Here is a 14,801-nt window from a genome sequence, read left to right on the forward strand (position 1 = left end):
CCACTGGTGCGATGAGCAGCAACCAGCCTGATTTGGAAGTGTAAAAAAAAAAAGTGGTGCTTTTTTGCTTTGCTCTGAATTCTATAGGTCTTGTTTTTATCGTTATGCCAAATGTTTATCAAAGCCACGTGCAGATAGCCTTATTGAAAAATGGCAAGATAATTCTCACTTAAAATTACACAAAATAATTTCGTTTTGGTATGATTAAACGCGTCAATCTAGTCTAGCAATGTCGTTTATACTCGGTCGTTGGCCCCCAGAGGCCTACGTGATCCCACCTAATTACCAATATTCTAAATAAATGAGAAACGACTCAAATACGGAGGCAATGGCTTCACGCCTGCTAACGGCTGATAAATGTAATTGGAACTTTTAGATGTGCGCTCAGGTGAGGAGAAACAATATTGAAAGGCGTTTCACATTACTCACGAGAATAAATCCCGTTGGGCTAGAATTGTTTAAAACATTTTTTTTATCTGAATGTTCATATAACATCAACCCAACTCCTGGCATTCCATCTAGCTCTATTTAATGTCGTTGCTGGTTGATTTCATTCTAAAATTGACGTATAATTAATTAGGCCTACTGACGCAATAATGAGGGGTGGAGAACGTGACTTGAGCCTATACAATAAAATAAACACACTGTTTGTGACGTCAGTGCCATCTAGCGATGGACCTCTAACTTATTGGAACAATATACATGTTTTACTTATTTATTATTTAACTAGGCAAGTCAGTGAACAAATCACTATTTTACAATGACCTACAAAATATATTTGAGTCAATGTAGTAACATACAGGTCATTCTAACAAAGGTTTTAATTCAATTGATCAATTGGTTTTCCGAAACATATTGGTTAAGTCCTCAGGTAAAAAAATAAAAAAAAGAGGCGGCAAGTTTTTGGAAACCTTTAATAATCATCTCCAAATAATATAATCATACATTCTCATTTTCCCTTGTAGGTTTATGTACAATGCATATATGTGGTTAACAGTGGACTTCAACCCGCAACACATAGAGTAGAGGAACACAGGCTTGCATAAGGCACTATCTGGGGAGAAGAGAGGCCAATAGAGAAGAGAGAATGTCTGTGACAGTCCACACAGTCACATAGTTTGTATGAATGCTCAGCGTTCCTTTAGACAATACTGGAGTCTTCCCAATGCTAGGGTCCCTCTGGTCTCGAGGTTGTTGGGGACAGGCTTTGGGTAAAGGCTGCTGGTGTAGGGCATGGCAGTAGGATCAAATTGCCCCTAGACACGGATCTAAAGTCATTTCTGGGTTTGCCACCAAGGTTAGGATATGTGGAAGCCAATCTGATCATGGATCAGTTTTTTACAGGCAGTTCTACCCAGGTTAGGTCATGTTGTGTGGGGTTCACCAGTGGTTTCTTTGAGCAGCGGTGTCCTCATCTATGATTCGTGGGAGCCGGCCACTTGCCCCACCTTCTAGGTAGCCTGGCTTCACAGCAGGCGTCTCGGACAGTTTCCGTTTACTTTTGTTTAGGTCTGGATGTATGGATGGAGAGAAGAGAGAGAGAGAGAGAGATGTTCTATACATAAGGTGTCCTCATTAAAGTGGATTGGTTTTATATGGTGTTTACTGATCACTCACCTGAGATGGCCAGTAGCATCTTCCTTCTCGCTCCAAACGTGGACACTCCCACCTCTTTCAGATCCTCGTCAGATAGAGTCAGGAAAGTCTGGAAATCAATCTGCAGAAATAGGGGCATGAAAACACAGTTTCTCAGACAGCACATAGACGACTGGATGCTCATTAAGTCCTCCTCTGTGCCACTGAAAACATCTTAGTCGGCCCTGCCTATGTAGGCTACTTCAACAGATAGAGGAATGACCTGTTTCTCTGTGAATGTGTTACTCCTATGCCCCAGGGGGCGCTAGTTGTCTAACTGTACCTCTTGCTGTTGGAACACATCAATGTACTTCCCCATACCGAGCTGGCTCAGGAGCTCTGGGAGATCATCCATAGGCTGGGGGGAGGAGCTAAGCTGGCTAGCAGTCAACGCCCTTACAGAGGACATGCACTCAAAGTAGTTACTGCAGCTCAGGAAGCTCTCCGCTAGGGGTCAGAGGTCAAAGGTGAAGAGGTCAGGGAGGAATGTGGAGAGTAGGGGAGTGACAGAAGGAAGCGTTACGACAGAAAGCATAACAAAGTCTCACATCTTTCTATAGCTCTCAGATGGAAGACATTTAAAGCACATCTTTGATACTGACTACATTGAAGATCAGGCAGACATTGGAATTGCATTTCTTTCAAAGTTCTCTTTGTAGACACACCCTCTCTGTTAGAGACACACAAAGAAACGTACAGGTTTTATCGTTTCGGGGTCTGTTTGTTGAAGACGCAAATGCCGGGAAGGACGACGTGGAGGAGAAGGAAGAGGAGAAGTTAGAGGGGGAGGAAGAGGAGGAGGAAGATGGAGAAGGGAAAATGGGGGAGGATGATCCACGTCTGTCACGCCAGTTCTCTGAATTACTGCCATTGGACACTTTCTCCTTCACATTCTGCGGGCCCCATGTCTACATGTGGAGAGAGAGAGAGAGAGAGAGAGAGAGAGAGAGAGAATAGTGGGAGAGAGGATGGGGGAGAGATGGGGTTTAATTGCATATATTCCGCTTGTTTATACTCCCTTTGCTTTGTTCCTCACTTTTCCTCCAACCCCCTCTCTCACTCACTCTCTCCTTCTCTTTCCCTCCCTGAGGATGAGTGGATGAGACAGGGTGGTAATTGGTGCTCACAGTTTCTCTCCGGCTCTTGGCATTTCTCAGTGCAGGAAAACCAATCGGGCCAAGTAACACTGAGAATAATCATATTCCTAAACAAACTCTCACCCAGCTCAATGCCTCTCCAAGCTCGCAACAAAAAAATAATCAGGCGGAACACAGATACGCACTCCTAAATCCCCTAGCGCAGAACAACACAGAAGTCATCAGACAGTTCCCACTCGTATCTGTTAACCCAAATTAGCGTGGTGTTCAGTGGCTGTCCACAGAGCATTTAGCGAGGCCAGCTGCTTGACGGCTGATAAACCAAATGGACAGGTCACCAATTCAGCCCATTGAAAATGGATCGTTGGTTGTTGTAAAAGCAGGTAAGATGATAACCCTAGTACAGGTGAAATTGGCCAATTTCTGTCCAGGTAAGCTAATAGTAGCTAGTAAGGTGAGCTGTTGCTATCCAGGGTTTGTCAGGTAGGGTTTATAGGGATTCTAAGTACAGGTAAGATATTAGCAGTTGTACCTGTTGTTGTTGGCCAGTGTTTGCCAGGTAAGGTTTGTAGCTGCGTCGGCTGACGTTGCGTAGCTCCTTAACAGCCTCGGCAGGCATGGACTTAGAGAAGCCCAGACCACTCCAGGTATCAGTGGGGGTCCGAACCTCTGTCACCACCGGATTCCTCTGCATGGCTGGGAGAGTGGAGATAAAATACATCACACACACACACACACACGCGCGTAGGCTGCGTTAACACAGGACGCCCCATTCAGATGTTTTATTTTTTTGCCAACTTATTGGCTCAAGATCTGATCTGATTGTTCAAATGACCAGTTATTGGCCAAATATCAGAATTAGACTGCCTGTGTAAACGCAGCCATAAACAGATCCGATAGACACAGACAAAAACATAAACACACACATAACTTACTCTGAGAAACATAAACACCAAGTTATAAATATAAATCACTCACAAGCAGACACAGTGGTTTAATTGGTAAGCCGTGGCTGTCAGGTGTTGAATAATGCAGACAGAGAACAGTGTTTAATTGTATTTCATTTAAGTGTTTAATTGCACTGATACATAATACTTAATGATGAATCTCATAGGCATAGACGCTAAACACATTGAAATTAGTGTGAGAGTGTGTATTACAGGATCCATGTAGGAGTGTGTGATGTGTAAAAAAAAACGGTGTGTGTGTGTGCGCGCGCGCACGTGTGTGTGTGTGTGTGTCTAGCTCTCATAGATAGACACATGAGTATCGTAATGACCACGAGGCAGATGGCTCATTCAAACTGCTAATTCATAATCCCATAAAGCAACACTGAGGGAATTTAGAACCATTTGGCTAAAGATGCTCAAAATATCCCTCATTCTGAATGATGGTAAAGAAAGAGAGAGAGAGAGAGAGAGAGAGAGAGAGAGAGAGAGAGAGAGAGAGAGAGAGAGAGAGAGTGTGTGTGTGTGTGTGTGTGTGTGTGTGTGTGTGTGTGCGTGTGTGCGTGTGTGTGTGTGTGTGTGGTTGTGTGGCTGAGACAGTGTATCAGACACCAGAGTGTGTACATTCAGTGGGAGTAGCAATGATCCTCTATCTAACTTTGGCACAGCGCAGCCCATAAGTGCATCCCCTCCATCACCTCTCTGGCAATGTGCAGCACGTAAATAGGTCCTCTCTCTCTCTCAAGGCTCTGGCTCATTAATGGGTTCCCTCCGTCACTGATCTGAATAACAAACACGAGCTACCTCATCTCTCAATAACAGACAGTGGCAAGTGACCCATCCCAGTGACATGTGATGAAAGCTCATTAGTCCTGGTGCAGCTGCTAAATGAGTCCCTCTTGGTAGGACTCCTCTGCAGGTCCAAAAATACCTTTCTGTGTGACTGAACCCTGGACAAACCAAAATGATGTTTTTAATGAGCTGGGCTTCTGATCACACAACAAGGCAGAAGCATTTAGAAAAGGTCTAACCTCTAGTTGCCAGCAGTTTCTTCATCTCATAGTCATAATCCTGCAGAAACAGGAGAAGGCCAGTAAAATCAAGGAGAAAAATGCAGTTATTTTGTTCTGTAAATGATGTGTCCTGGGGGGGGGGGGGGGGGGGTTTACTGAGAGAACAGAACAGAAGATGACTTGACCTAGCGCGTCCTGCCATTACCGCGGAGATAAACATGTTATCCCCATGGTAACCTTTGGTTCAGGGGCACCAAGTGGACAAATAAGGGCAAAAACAACAACTACCACATACACACAATCTTCAAATTAGATTTTGTAAGACTGAAAGAAAGAGGTAAAATCAATTGATGAGACAGTCTACAAGACACACCGTGTGACATATGCTCCTCCATATTTCTCATTCAGGATTTAAAAAAAAGTTCTAGCTGCTACAAACCTGTTAATAAATCATTTGAAATCAGAGGGAGTCTCACCTCGTTCCTTGACACGTCAGTGAGAGTGTCATGATTCAGAGTCAAATCCCTCATCAGGCTGTTCCGTCTAGTGTCACTCCTCTCTCCCCCAATTTCTCGCAGGCTGTTCCGTCTACTATCACCCCTCCCCCCATCCATCTCTCTCAGGCTGTTGTGTCTCTCACTCCGTCCTCCCTCCTTCTCTCCGTCCAGCAGTCTGCAACAGAGCAGTGGCAGTGAGACCAAGGTCAGGCGTGAGCCACAGAGTGTGAAAGCTGTTTTGTAGGACTCACTTAGCCAAGTAGCTCTCTCAACTAATCCAAGGGCAGTAAGGAGCATTGAGACATGATACTGGTGAGAGGGAATGAATAAATGCAATACCTGTACCTTTCTGACATTATTATTTAGAATGAGTGTTGCTAAACTGCCAAAAAAATAACCCTGCGGTCCCAAATTCTCTTGTTATTTTCCAGAGGCAATATCAAAAAACAGCAGAACAAAAGGCTAAACATCTACTAAATTAAGATGAAAATGCTAATGTTTTGTTTTATAGTTTGTCATTCCATTCTGAAAAAAAAACAGGGGCTCCTATCTAAGATTCAAATCCACAGATATTTGGGCCTATCCAACCAAAATCCTAACCTCACCCATTGTGTCTAGGAACAATTTAATGTCACAGTACGCTCCCTAGTGTGAATGTGTTTACCTCATGACCTGGCCTGTTGAGTGGCGTCTCCCCTGGTTGAGGAACCTGCACACTTCAGGACCCTGGAGGCTGCTCCTCCGACTCATCATCCTGACCTGGCTCATGACATCACTCAGCTCTGATGTCATCGAACCAGGGCTCTCGTCCTCGTCGGACAGGCCGGACGGATCCTCGTTTTCTGGGATCTGGGGAAACAGAGGTGATCTCATTGGTCGAACCTGATCCTACTGATCCAATAGCACCATCCTTAGGACAACTGCAGAATCAAATCTCCTGCAGGGAAACGCCTTACTACTGTATCAATCACAGGGGGTTGGTGGCACCTTAATTGGCGAGGACAGGCTCATAGTAATGGCTGGAACGGAATGAATGGAATGGAATTGAACTCATCAAACAAACAGTTTCTATGTGTTTGATACCATTCCATTCATATACTTTTATTTACAAAGCCATTTTGGGTTTACCAGCTTTTTATTTGGCCATTTTTATTGTTCAGAAATGTGGTGGGTACTCTCTTCGATCGCTGGACTTTATCCTGCTAACTGTTCCAAATGTCCGAACTGAATTTGGTAAAAGGGCTTTTATGTACTCTGCGCCATCGTCTTGGAACGCCTTACAAAATACTTTTACACTGGAAGAACTTGTCCCGATTGGTATTTTTAAATCACTGATGAATGATCTTGAGACTGATTCCCTGACCTGTCAATGTATTTAATTTGCTGTTCATGATTGTGTTATACTCCTGTGAATTCTATGGTTTTTACTAGATTACTTGTAGTTTTTCATGTTTGTCTGTCATTTTTGCAATGACTTGGTGCTGCCTATCTTGGCCAGGACACTCTTGAAAAAGAGATTTTAAATCTCAATGAGCCCTTCCTGGTTAAATAAAGGTTAAATAAATAAATATAAATATAAATTCACTCCGTTCCAGTGATTATTATGAGCAGTCTTCCCCTCAACAGCCTCCTGTGGTATCAATCCATGATATCGCTCACTCTCTCAAATTCTCACAGTACTTCACTGAGTCTAGTACGAGAGGGGTAAATGTGGTTGTTTTTTGTAGTGTTGTGTGTTAGTTATATGGATTAATACTGGGATCTGACGGTGACCCGATCTCTCCACACCTTCTCCAGTTGCCTGCTCTCTTTCCCCTTCAGTCCCATCCTCACTTCCTCAGAGGGCGGAGTCAGGCCTGGTGGAGGTGACGGGTGGGGTTTAGATTGGGAAAAAGAGCCAATCACAGCCTCAGTGGTGGGCACTGAGCCTGAGACAAGTCGAGATCAGATTAGAGATTAGAATAGGACAGGTGAAAACAGTGATACATAAATGAAAAGACACCACACACACACACACACACACACACACACACACACACACACACACACACACACACACACACACACACACACACACACACACACACACACACACACACACACACACACACACACACACACACACACACACACACACACACACACACCATGGTCGGAGAGGCGGAGTTGCTGCAGCAGCATGTTGAGCCAGTAGTTGGTCAGCCCGTTGCCAGCCAACCTAGGGTCAGAGTTCATCTTGGCTGTCATGGCGACCTCGCTGGACTCCAGCCCTAGCAGCAGCCTCCGAGCCTCGTACAGACTGGAGATGTTCCTCTCCAGACCCTTTACCACCACTGACTGGGAAATGTAGTCACACACAAAACAATGGGAGAATCTCAATTGCATACTCCTCATGTCCTCTGTCCTCTCTCCCCACCTCCTTCTCAAAACCCATTGGAGGCGATGGTCAGAGGGGAGGGACCTCTTTCTCATCCAATGGATTTTGAGAAGGAGGCGTGGAGAGAGGACGCGAGGAGTATGCAATTGAGATTCTCCCCATGTCATACAAACCAGGAAATATAGTCCAACACAGTACAGTACTTCAGCAGACACTAAAGTACCAAACATTTAGCAATAATATGACTATAACACTTGCTATAGCACTATTGTACCTTGGCGGTCTGTTTGACTTTGGGTTTGACGCTGATGAAGACACCCAGACTCTGCATCATTTGAGCCAGTTTCCGAGGGTCTGCCTCCCCATCCTCACGCATGTCAAACATCAGACACACAGGCAGACAGTCCTGTAGAACGGCAACAGGGGTTTTTCTTACGGGTCCTCTCTTAGAAAACTCTCCACACTGAACAAGGTTCCACTTTTACCTCAAATCTAATTGTCTGTCTGTTTGAATCAAATAATCAATCAAAATAAAAATGTCAAATTTGACCGCTCCTCACCATGAGTTGCTGCCTGGCCAGACACACTCCGTCTGGGCTTCCCTGGATGAGCAGTGAGGGGGGGTTCTGTGGGGCGCTGAGGTCTGGCAGAACTATCTGGGTCTGGGTCTGGTGCATGACCCCCAGGAAGTGGGCTCCGTTCTGCCCCAGCAGGAAGAGGTGCTGCTGGGAGGTCACATCCAGCTGGGTGCTGACCACCCCCATGACCCCACCCTGAACCCCAGCCCCGAGCTCTGACCCCAGCAGCAGCTCCATCAGCACACACACCGCCTTCTGTTAGGGTTCAGAGGGAGAGGGAGAGGGAGAGAGAGAGAGAGAGAGAGAGACAGAGACAGAGACAGAGACAGAGACAGAGACAGAGACAGAGACAGAGAGAGACAGAGACAGAGACAGAGACAGAGAGATAATATGACATTTGAAATGTCTTATTCTTTTGAAACTTTTGTGTGTTTAATGTTTAATGTACATTTTTTTATTGTTTATTTCACTTTTTATTTATTATCTGTTTCACTTGCTTTGGCAATGTAGACATATGTTTCCCATGCTAGTAAAGCCCCTGAAATTGAAATTGAATTGCCATTGAATTGAGAGAGAGAGAGACAGAGGGGGAGAGAGAGAGAGAGACAGAGAGAGACAGAGAGACAGAGACAGAGAGAGAGAGACAGAGAGAGAGAGAGAATGTGTGCATATATAGAATCATATTCAATGAATATTCTCTTTCAAGTGGAGGTTTCTCTTTATGAAAGTAAGGAGGAAGTGCATCTAAAAGTCACAAAGAAATAGAGAAAACAATGAGACAAAAAAAGGGGACTGTGTGTGTGTGTCTGTATCTATCTCTGTGTGTGTGTGTGTGTGTGTCTGTGGCCCTCAGTACATCTGTGTTCCACTGACCTTGATGGCAACGGAATTGCCCTGCAGTGCTCTAACCACACAGCAGCTGCTGTACAGTCTGGGCTGGGCCCTAAAGCTCACACTGACCCCCAGAGCCTGCGCCACCTGCTGGATGACCGGCGACGCTGCGTCCGGCAGGGCCTGGGACACCAGGGTCACTGGTAGGTCAAAAGTCAACACCAGCGGCTGAAGGTCCTGAGGGACACAGAAGAGGGAAGGGTGAGAGGTCATGATGGTGTATAGATCACATGTACAAAATAAAGATGAAGGCCACCCATGCATTAAGATGGAGAGACACTGACTCGTATCCTCTTCCTGGCTGCCTCCACCCCTTGGACAGGCCCAGCGATGGACACCTGGACAGGGGAGGCAGAGAGAGGGGAGAGACCAAATAAAATTGCTTAAGGACAATAACTAACAGGCAGTACCTGGTTGCTAAGGGACAATATCCAGTTACTAAGGTGCTGTACCTGGTTGATTAGAGACAGTTGCTAAGAAACTGTTGTGGGTTACTTAGAGACAGTACCTGGTTGCTCTTTTCTCCAGTGGCGTTGTGGCGGTTGGAGTCGGGGAAGTGGATGTGGCATGATGTCATCTCCATCACCTTCTTGATGTTCCCGCCCCCTTTCCCGATCACATGGGAGTGTTCTGTGTGGGCCACGTCCATCTTCAGGGTCACCTTGTTGACCTGGCTCAGGAGAACATGGGTTTAACTAACTGTATTTAGTTAGTTGACTTAATTACATGTGCGGTATTTGATTATACCTCAGTTTAGGACACTCACCTTGGGCTCCAAAAGTTCTAGAATTTTCTTTTTGGCCTCCAGAACATTGGCTCTTTTCCCATCCACTTTCACATGGGGGTCTGCATTATCGATACGAGACAGATTCATTGATTGTATCCTAAAAGACATGCACTAGCAGGCAGACTCTGTTAAATCTTTTGTATAATATTGAATATCAAGTTGTATAGGAGATTGAGACAGATTGAGACAGCTTGTTTGAGTATGGAGGTGTCAGGTATTCTAGATCAGATAGAGGTAACATCACCTTTCTTGGACTTGGCTCCTATTTTCAGCTTGGATGGCCATTTCACCTGGGTGTTAGTTTCCACCATCACCTGCAAGACAACATGCCAGAAATAACAGGTGTCAATATGTGTGTGAGACAGAGAAACGAAGGAGTCCGAAAGACAGGTGTTTTACCATGAGAGTAACACCAGTCTATACATCCCCCACACACACACACACACACACGCCAAAGCACGTCCTATTCAGCGAAGACAATACTTCATTAGCATCTCAAAGCGGTTCATCGCCGCCGTAACAACGGCAAATTGCCGAGAAACAATGTCGACAGTCAGTCTGTGACCTTTCATGTTCTCTATGCAGAGTTCCTCCGGTAAATCTGTAGACTTTTAATTGCATGTGGTTTCATTTCAGTGAGTTATTTTCCACATCACATGAACGTCTGCCCATCCTTTGATTCATTTTACCTCCACCCTTTATTCTCAGTGTCAGTGTGACCTTCGTTCTGCATACTTACTCTCTCAAAGAACTCTTCACCTGTAAGTCCCTCTCCATGTCTAGGGGCTGAGAAAACAGAAAGAGAGGAGAGTGAAAGTGAAGAGAGAGACAGAAAGGTAGAGAGAGAGAGAGAGAGAGAGAGAGTAACTTACTGCACATAACCGGAGGTATAAAGATATACAAACACACATTCACCTAATATTAACAATGGTCATACAGGGTTACTGGTTAAGGGTTTGTTTGTGTCTAAGCAACACTTTTCTTAAAAGAGAGAAGTATGTGAGATCTAAGGGTCAACATTTAAACAGGGAGAGTTGAAATTTGCAGAGAAGAAGGGGACGAGGGCTGGAAGGTAAACATTTTTTTTTTTTTTAAAGGCCATCGCTTCACAATGACATTTACAGGGTGAGGGGGGAGCCCCCATAAAAAAAGCCCCCGTCCTCTGATCGCCATGGGTTACGCTCCCCCAAAACCGAGGAATGGGCGAGCGAGCAGCATGGGGCGGAGAGAGAGGGAATGGGGGGCACCAGAGACAGCTAATCGCGTCAAAGGTATTTCACTGACGCATGGACCCCCTACCCTACCAGAAATTAAATAACAAACACGGTCACAGTCAATAACTGGGTGAAAAATAACTAGGAGGCCTATCCCTCTATAGTTATTACTCACACCCTAATGTCCCAGATCTCAGTCCCAACACAGTATGCTAGCATGCTAAAGAACACTTAGGGGAAAGAGAATATGATGTTTATCAAAAACTGGCTGGCTGGCACAGTGTGATTTGTGTGGCTTATTCACAGGTCTACCCATGCAAATACCCATTATCTCTCTCTTTCTCTCTCTCTTTTCACACACACACACACACACACACACACACACACACACACACACACACACACACACACACACACACACACACTCTCTATGAACAACATGAAGCCGCTCAGATACTCAGATTCTTCCACATCGAAGCTGAGGGAGAGAAGTAACAGCCTCTAATTCACTACTCCTGCCAGAGTTTCCACTGTAACATAGGGGAGGAAGTTTGCCACAGACCTGCCGCTGCACCGATACCCAACACAGACAGACACCTCTACGCTATTGTCATGACAGAATGAGAATGATGATACTACAGCAACCCTGTCTGAGCACAAACGTCTGTGAATACACAAGCAACCTCATCTCATAAATCATCAAGGCAGAAACTTTAACCATGCTTAACAGCAATGACAACAGTTGCTTAATGACCTGGCAATTATGTACGGAGGTGCTGTGCCAGACAAACGCTAAGAGCTTCTCAGAATTCACATTACGCAGAAGAACCGTGGACAGCATTACAATTACTGTGAAGTCAAACGTTTTTTTCTGAGTCAATTCAGGTAACCGTACGAAATTTATGGAACGCACTATCGCGATTCAACCTTGGTCAATTTATGACCACACTGGAGGTCAATGCACAACCACAAGACCACGTCACACCTGTTCAGCAAACTTACCATACAGCATGGCCTCCAGTTTCTTCCTATCGATACGGAATCTCTCCTCAACCCATTCCGGGTCCGAATATTCACCTACCACAGGCTCTGGTCCTGGTCCGGAGTTACCTCCTTCCTCCTCGTCCTCATCCTCCTCTTCCTCTCTGTCGCGGTGGGATGGGGAAGGAAAAGGGGTCTGAGATAGAGTCTGGTTCTGGTTTAGGATGGGTCCAGGACTGGGTTCTAGACTACATTCTAGTCTTGGTTCTAGGTGAGGCTGGTATTGTTCTAGCTGGCTCAGGATGGGTTCTGGGCCGGGTCTGTTTGGTTCTATCTGGGTAGGGAGAGGAGACCTTTCCTCCGTTGTGGTGGCCATAGTAAGACTGAGAATCTGTCAGTGTGTCCAAGGAGACGGAGAGAGAGACAACGGGAGAGAAGGGAGAGAAACACCCCCTCTGCCCCCCCATAGCCCCCTTACATCCCCGCCTCCACACACACACAATACTCTCTCTCTCACACACACACACACACACACACACACACACACACACACACACACACACACACACACACACACACACACACACACACACACACACACACACACACACACACACACACACACACACGTTTCAATAGGCCATAGATAGAACATGAGGAGGGGCATAGGTGGCTCAGGCGAGGGGTTATAATAATACTCTATGCACTAATCCAGATGTCCTACTTCGAGGATATGACACCGGCAACACAGACAACGTCAGAAGACCTTTGTATACCAACTATCCATAGGCAAGCAGACACACACATCCCATCCTGATCAGAGATACATTTGTCTACAGAAATTAAGTGAACCCAAAGTGCCACCTCTTGTACTGAGGGTCCCCCCCGAAACCTGAATGAGAGGAAGAGGGCTTGAGATTCCTGAGATGGGAGGGGGGGGTCAGGGGGTTTGGTAGGGTGTAGGGACTGGTTGGGGAAAGTTGAGGGGTGGGAGGGATGGGGGAACCTGGGCGTTGAGGAACAATGCTGGGGATAAAAGAGCCGCTCCACTAACAACCAGCTCCAGCTCTGTTTGCCAGAGTTGCCTGGCAACCTGTTTGTTTACGAACAAGCAGGCGGTGAGAAAGTCATAAACTTCAGCACAGAGGAAAGATGGGTAAAGAAAAGAGAAAAGTGACAAAAAGAGGAAAAGTCCCCACTGCATTTCATACCGCTACATGGCCCCCCCCCAAACAGAGTCACAGGAGACAAACTTCAGAACTCAAACAGGGGTAAAACCAAGATTATTTGTTTAACACTTACGTGGTGACTACATGATTCCATATGTGTTATTTCATAGTGGTGATGTCCTCACTATTATTCTGCAATGTAGAAAATAGTCCAAATAAAGAAATAACCTGTAATGAGTAGGTGTGTCCAAACTGATGACTGGTACTGTATATAAAGTGTAGTATTGGGATGCATACTCAAAATTCTCTATATCTGACATGGTAAAGGTTTCTTCTTCTATTTTAAGCCCATAACCATGTGAGTAAGGTGCATAGTTTTGTTTCAAAGTAGATTTGTTTAAGACTGACAAGAAACACTGTGTGACCCTGATTTTATCCCACTGCAGTAAAAAGGTTCAAACTAGGATGATTCGCCTGAGGAAAACTAGGCAACTCTGACGTACATCATCCCCATGGAAACTGTCTGGTTACAAGGATTTATAAGTCGTCGATTTTAAGTGAGATTAAACTTGACTTCACAGTTCCAGCTCCTCTGCAGCTCTGTGAAAGAGTATGAGTGTCTTCCTGTCAGGGGGGTGTGTCACTGTTAACCCTGGAACAGCAGCAAAGAGAAAAGCTAACCACCACACCAGTGGGCCAAGGGGCCTGTTGTTTCCAAGGGTCCCTAATCCAAGCCAGGAGACCCGGTGTTCAGGAATGGACCCTTTGTATGTGTCAGACACTAACAACTGCAAAATTATGACATGCATGCACTATGCGTGTGTGGGTGTGTTTTTATGTTTGTGTGTGTGTGTGTGTGTGTGTGTGTGTGTGTTTTCCAAAAAAGTCTTAAAATATCTGCCCCGAATTAAGATTCAAAAGATATCTGCCGAAAGAATTGGGTGTCAGCTATGACATGACAACTTGGGTGTCAGCTATGACATGACAACTAGTTAAATAAAGGTAAAATAAATAAAATGCAACTCTGACATTGCTCATCCTAATATTTATATTTTTCTTAATTCCATTATTTTACTTTTAGATTTGTGTGTATTGTTGTGAATGGTTAGATACTGTACTATTGCACTGTTGGAGCTAGGAAGACAAGCATTTCGCTACACCAGCAATAACATCTGTTAAATATGTGTATGGGACCAATACAATACAATTTGATTTGTTACTGTATTGTTGCGCTTTAATATTTTCTTAACTTTTTTTTTCTTAAAAGTGCATTGTTGGTTAATTAAGGGTAAATAAGCATTTCACGGTACGTTTTACTACACCTGTTGTATTCGGCGCATGTGACAAATACAATTTGATTTGATTTAGTTCTCCCAAGTGGTGCAGAGGTCTAGGGCACTGCATTGCAGTCCTAGAGGCCTCACTACAGACCCTTGTTCGTTCCCAGGCAGTGTCACAATTGGCCCAGCGTCGTCCGGGTTAGGGGAGGATTTGTTCGGGGGTAGATAAAAATAATATTTTTTTCCTAACTGGCTTGCCTAGTTAAATAAAGGTTAAAATGTGTTTTTATTAGATTTGTTCTAACCATGACAGCCGCTAGATGGCAATGTGTAAC

General features: G+C 45.0%; 1 protein-coding gene across 1 annotated transcript; it reads right to left on the bottom strand.

The window, feature by feature from the left end:
* Window positions 1–1,027: 1,027 nt before the first annotated feature.
* LOC139365942 (bicaudal C homolog 2) lies at window positions 1,028–12,393 on the bottom strand. Its single transcript, XM_071103001.1, has 19 exons — window positions 12,039–12,393; window positions 10,562–10,608; window positions 10,067–10,136; window positions 9,802–9,881; window positions 9,544–9,705; window positions 9,320–9,373; window positions 9,018–9,212; window positions 8,127–8,399; window positions 7,841–7,972; window positions 7,337–7,526; window positions 6,978–7,117; window positions 5,854–6,038; window positions 5,169–5,364; window positions 4,711–4,750; window positions 3,265–3,428; window positions 2,333–2,543; window positions 1,919–2,082; window positions 1,618–1,717; window positions 1,028–1,511 (listed from the first exon to the last, which is right to left on the bottom strand). Exons 1-19 carry the CDS (start codon window positions 12,391–12,393, stop codon window positions 1,381–1,383), a joined length of 2,889 nt encoding a protein of 962 aa, XP_070959102.1. The 3' UTR covers window positions 1,028–1,380.
* Between the last annotated feature and the right edge of the window lie 2,408 nt (window positions 12,394–14,801).

This window comes from Oncorhynchus clarkii, chromosome 14, assembly GCF_045791955.1.
Source record: "Oncorhynchus clarkii lewisi isolate Uvic-CL-2024 chromosome 14, UVic_Ocla_1.0, whole genome shotgun sequence".
Taxonomy (NCBI): Eukaryota; Metazoa; Chordata; class Actinopteri; order Salmoniformes; family Salmonidae; genus Oncorhynchus; species Oncorhynchus clarkii.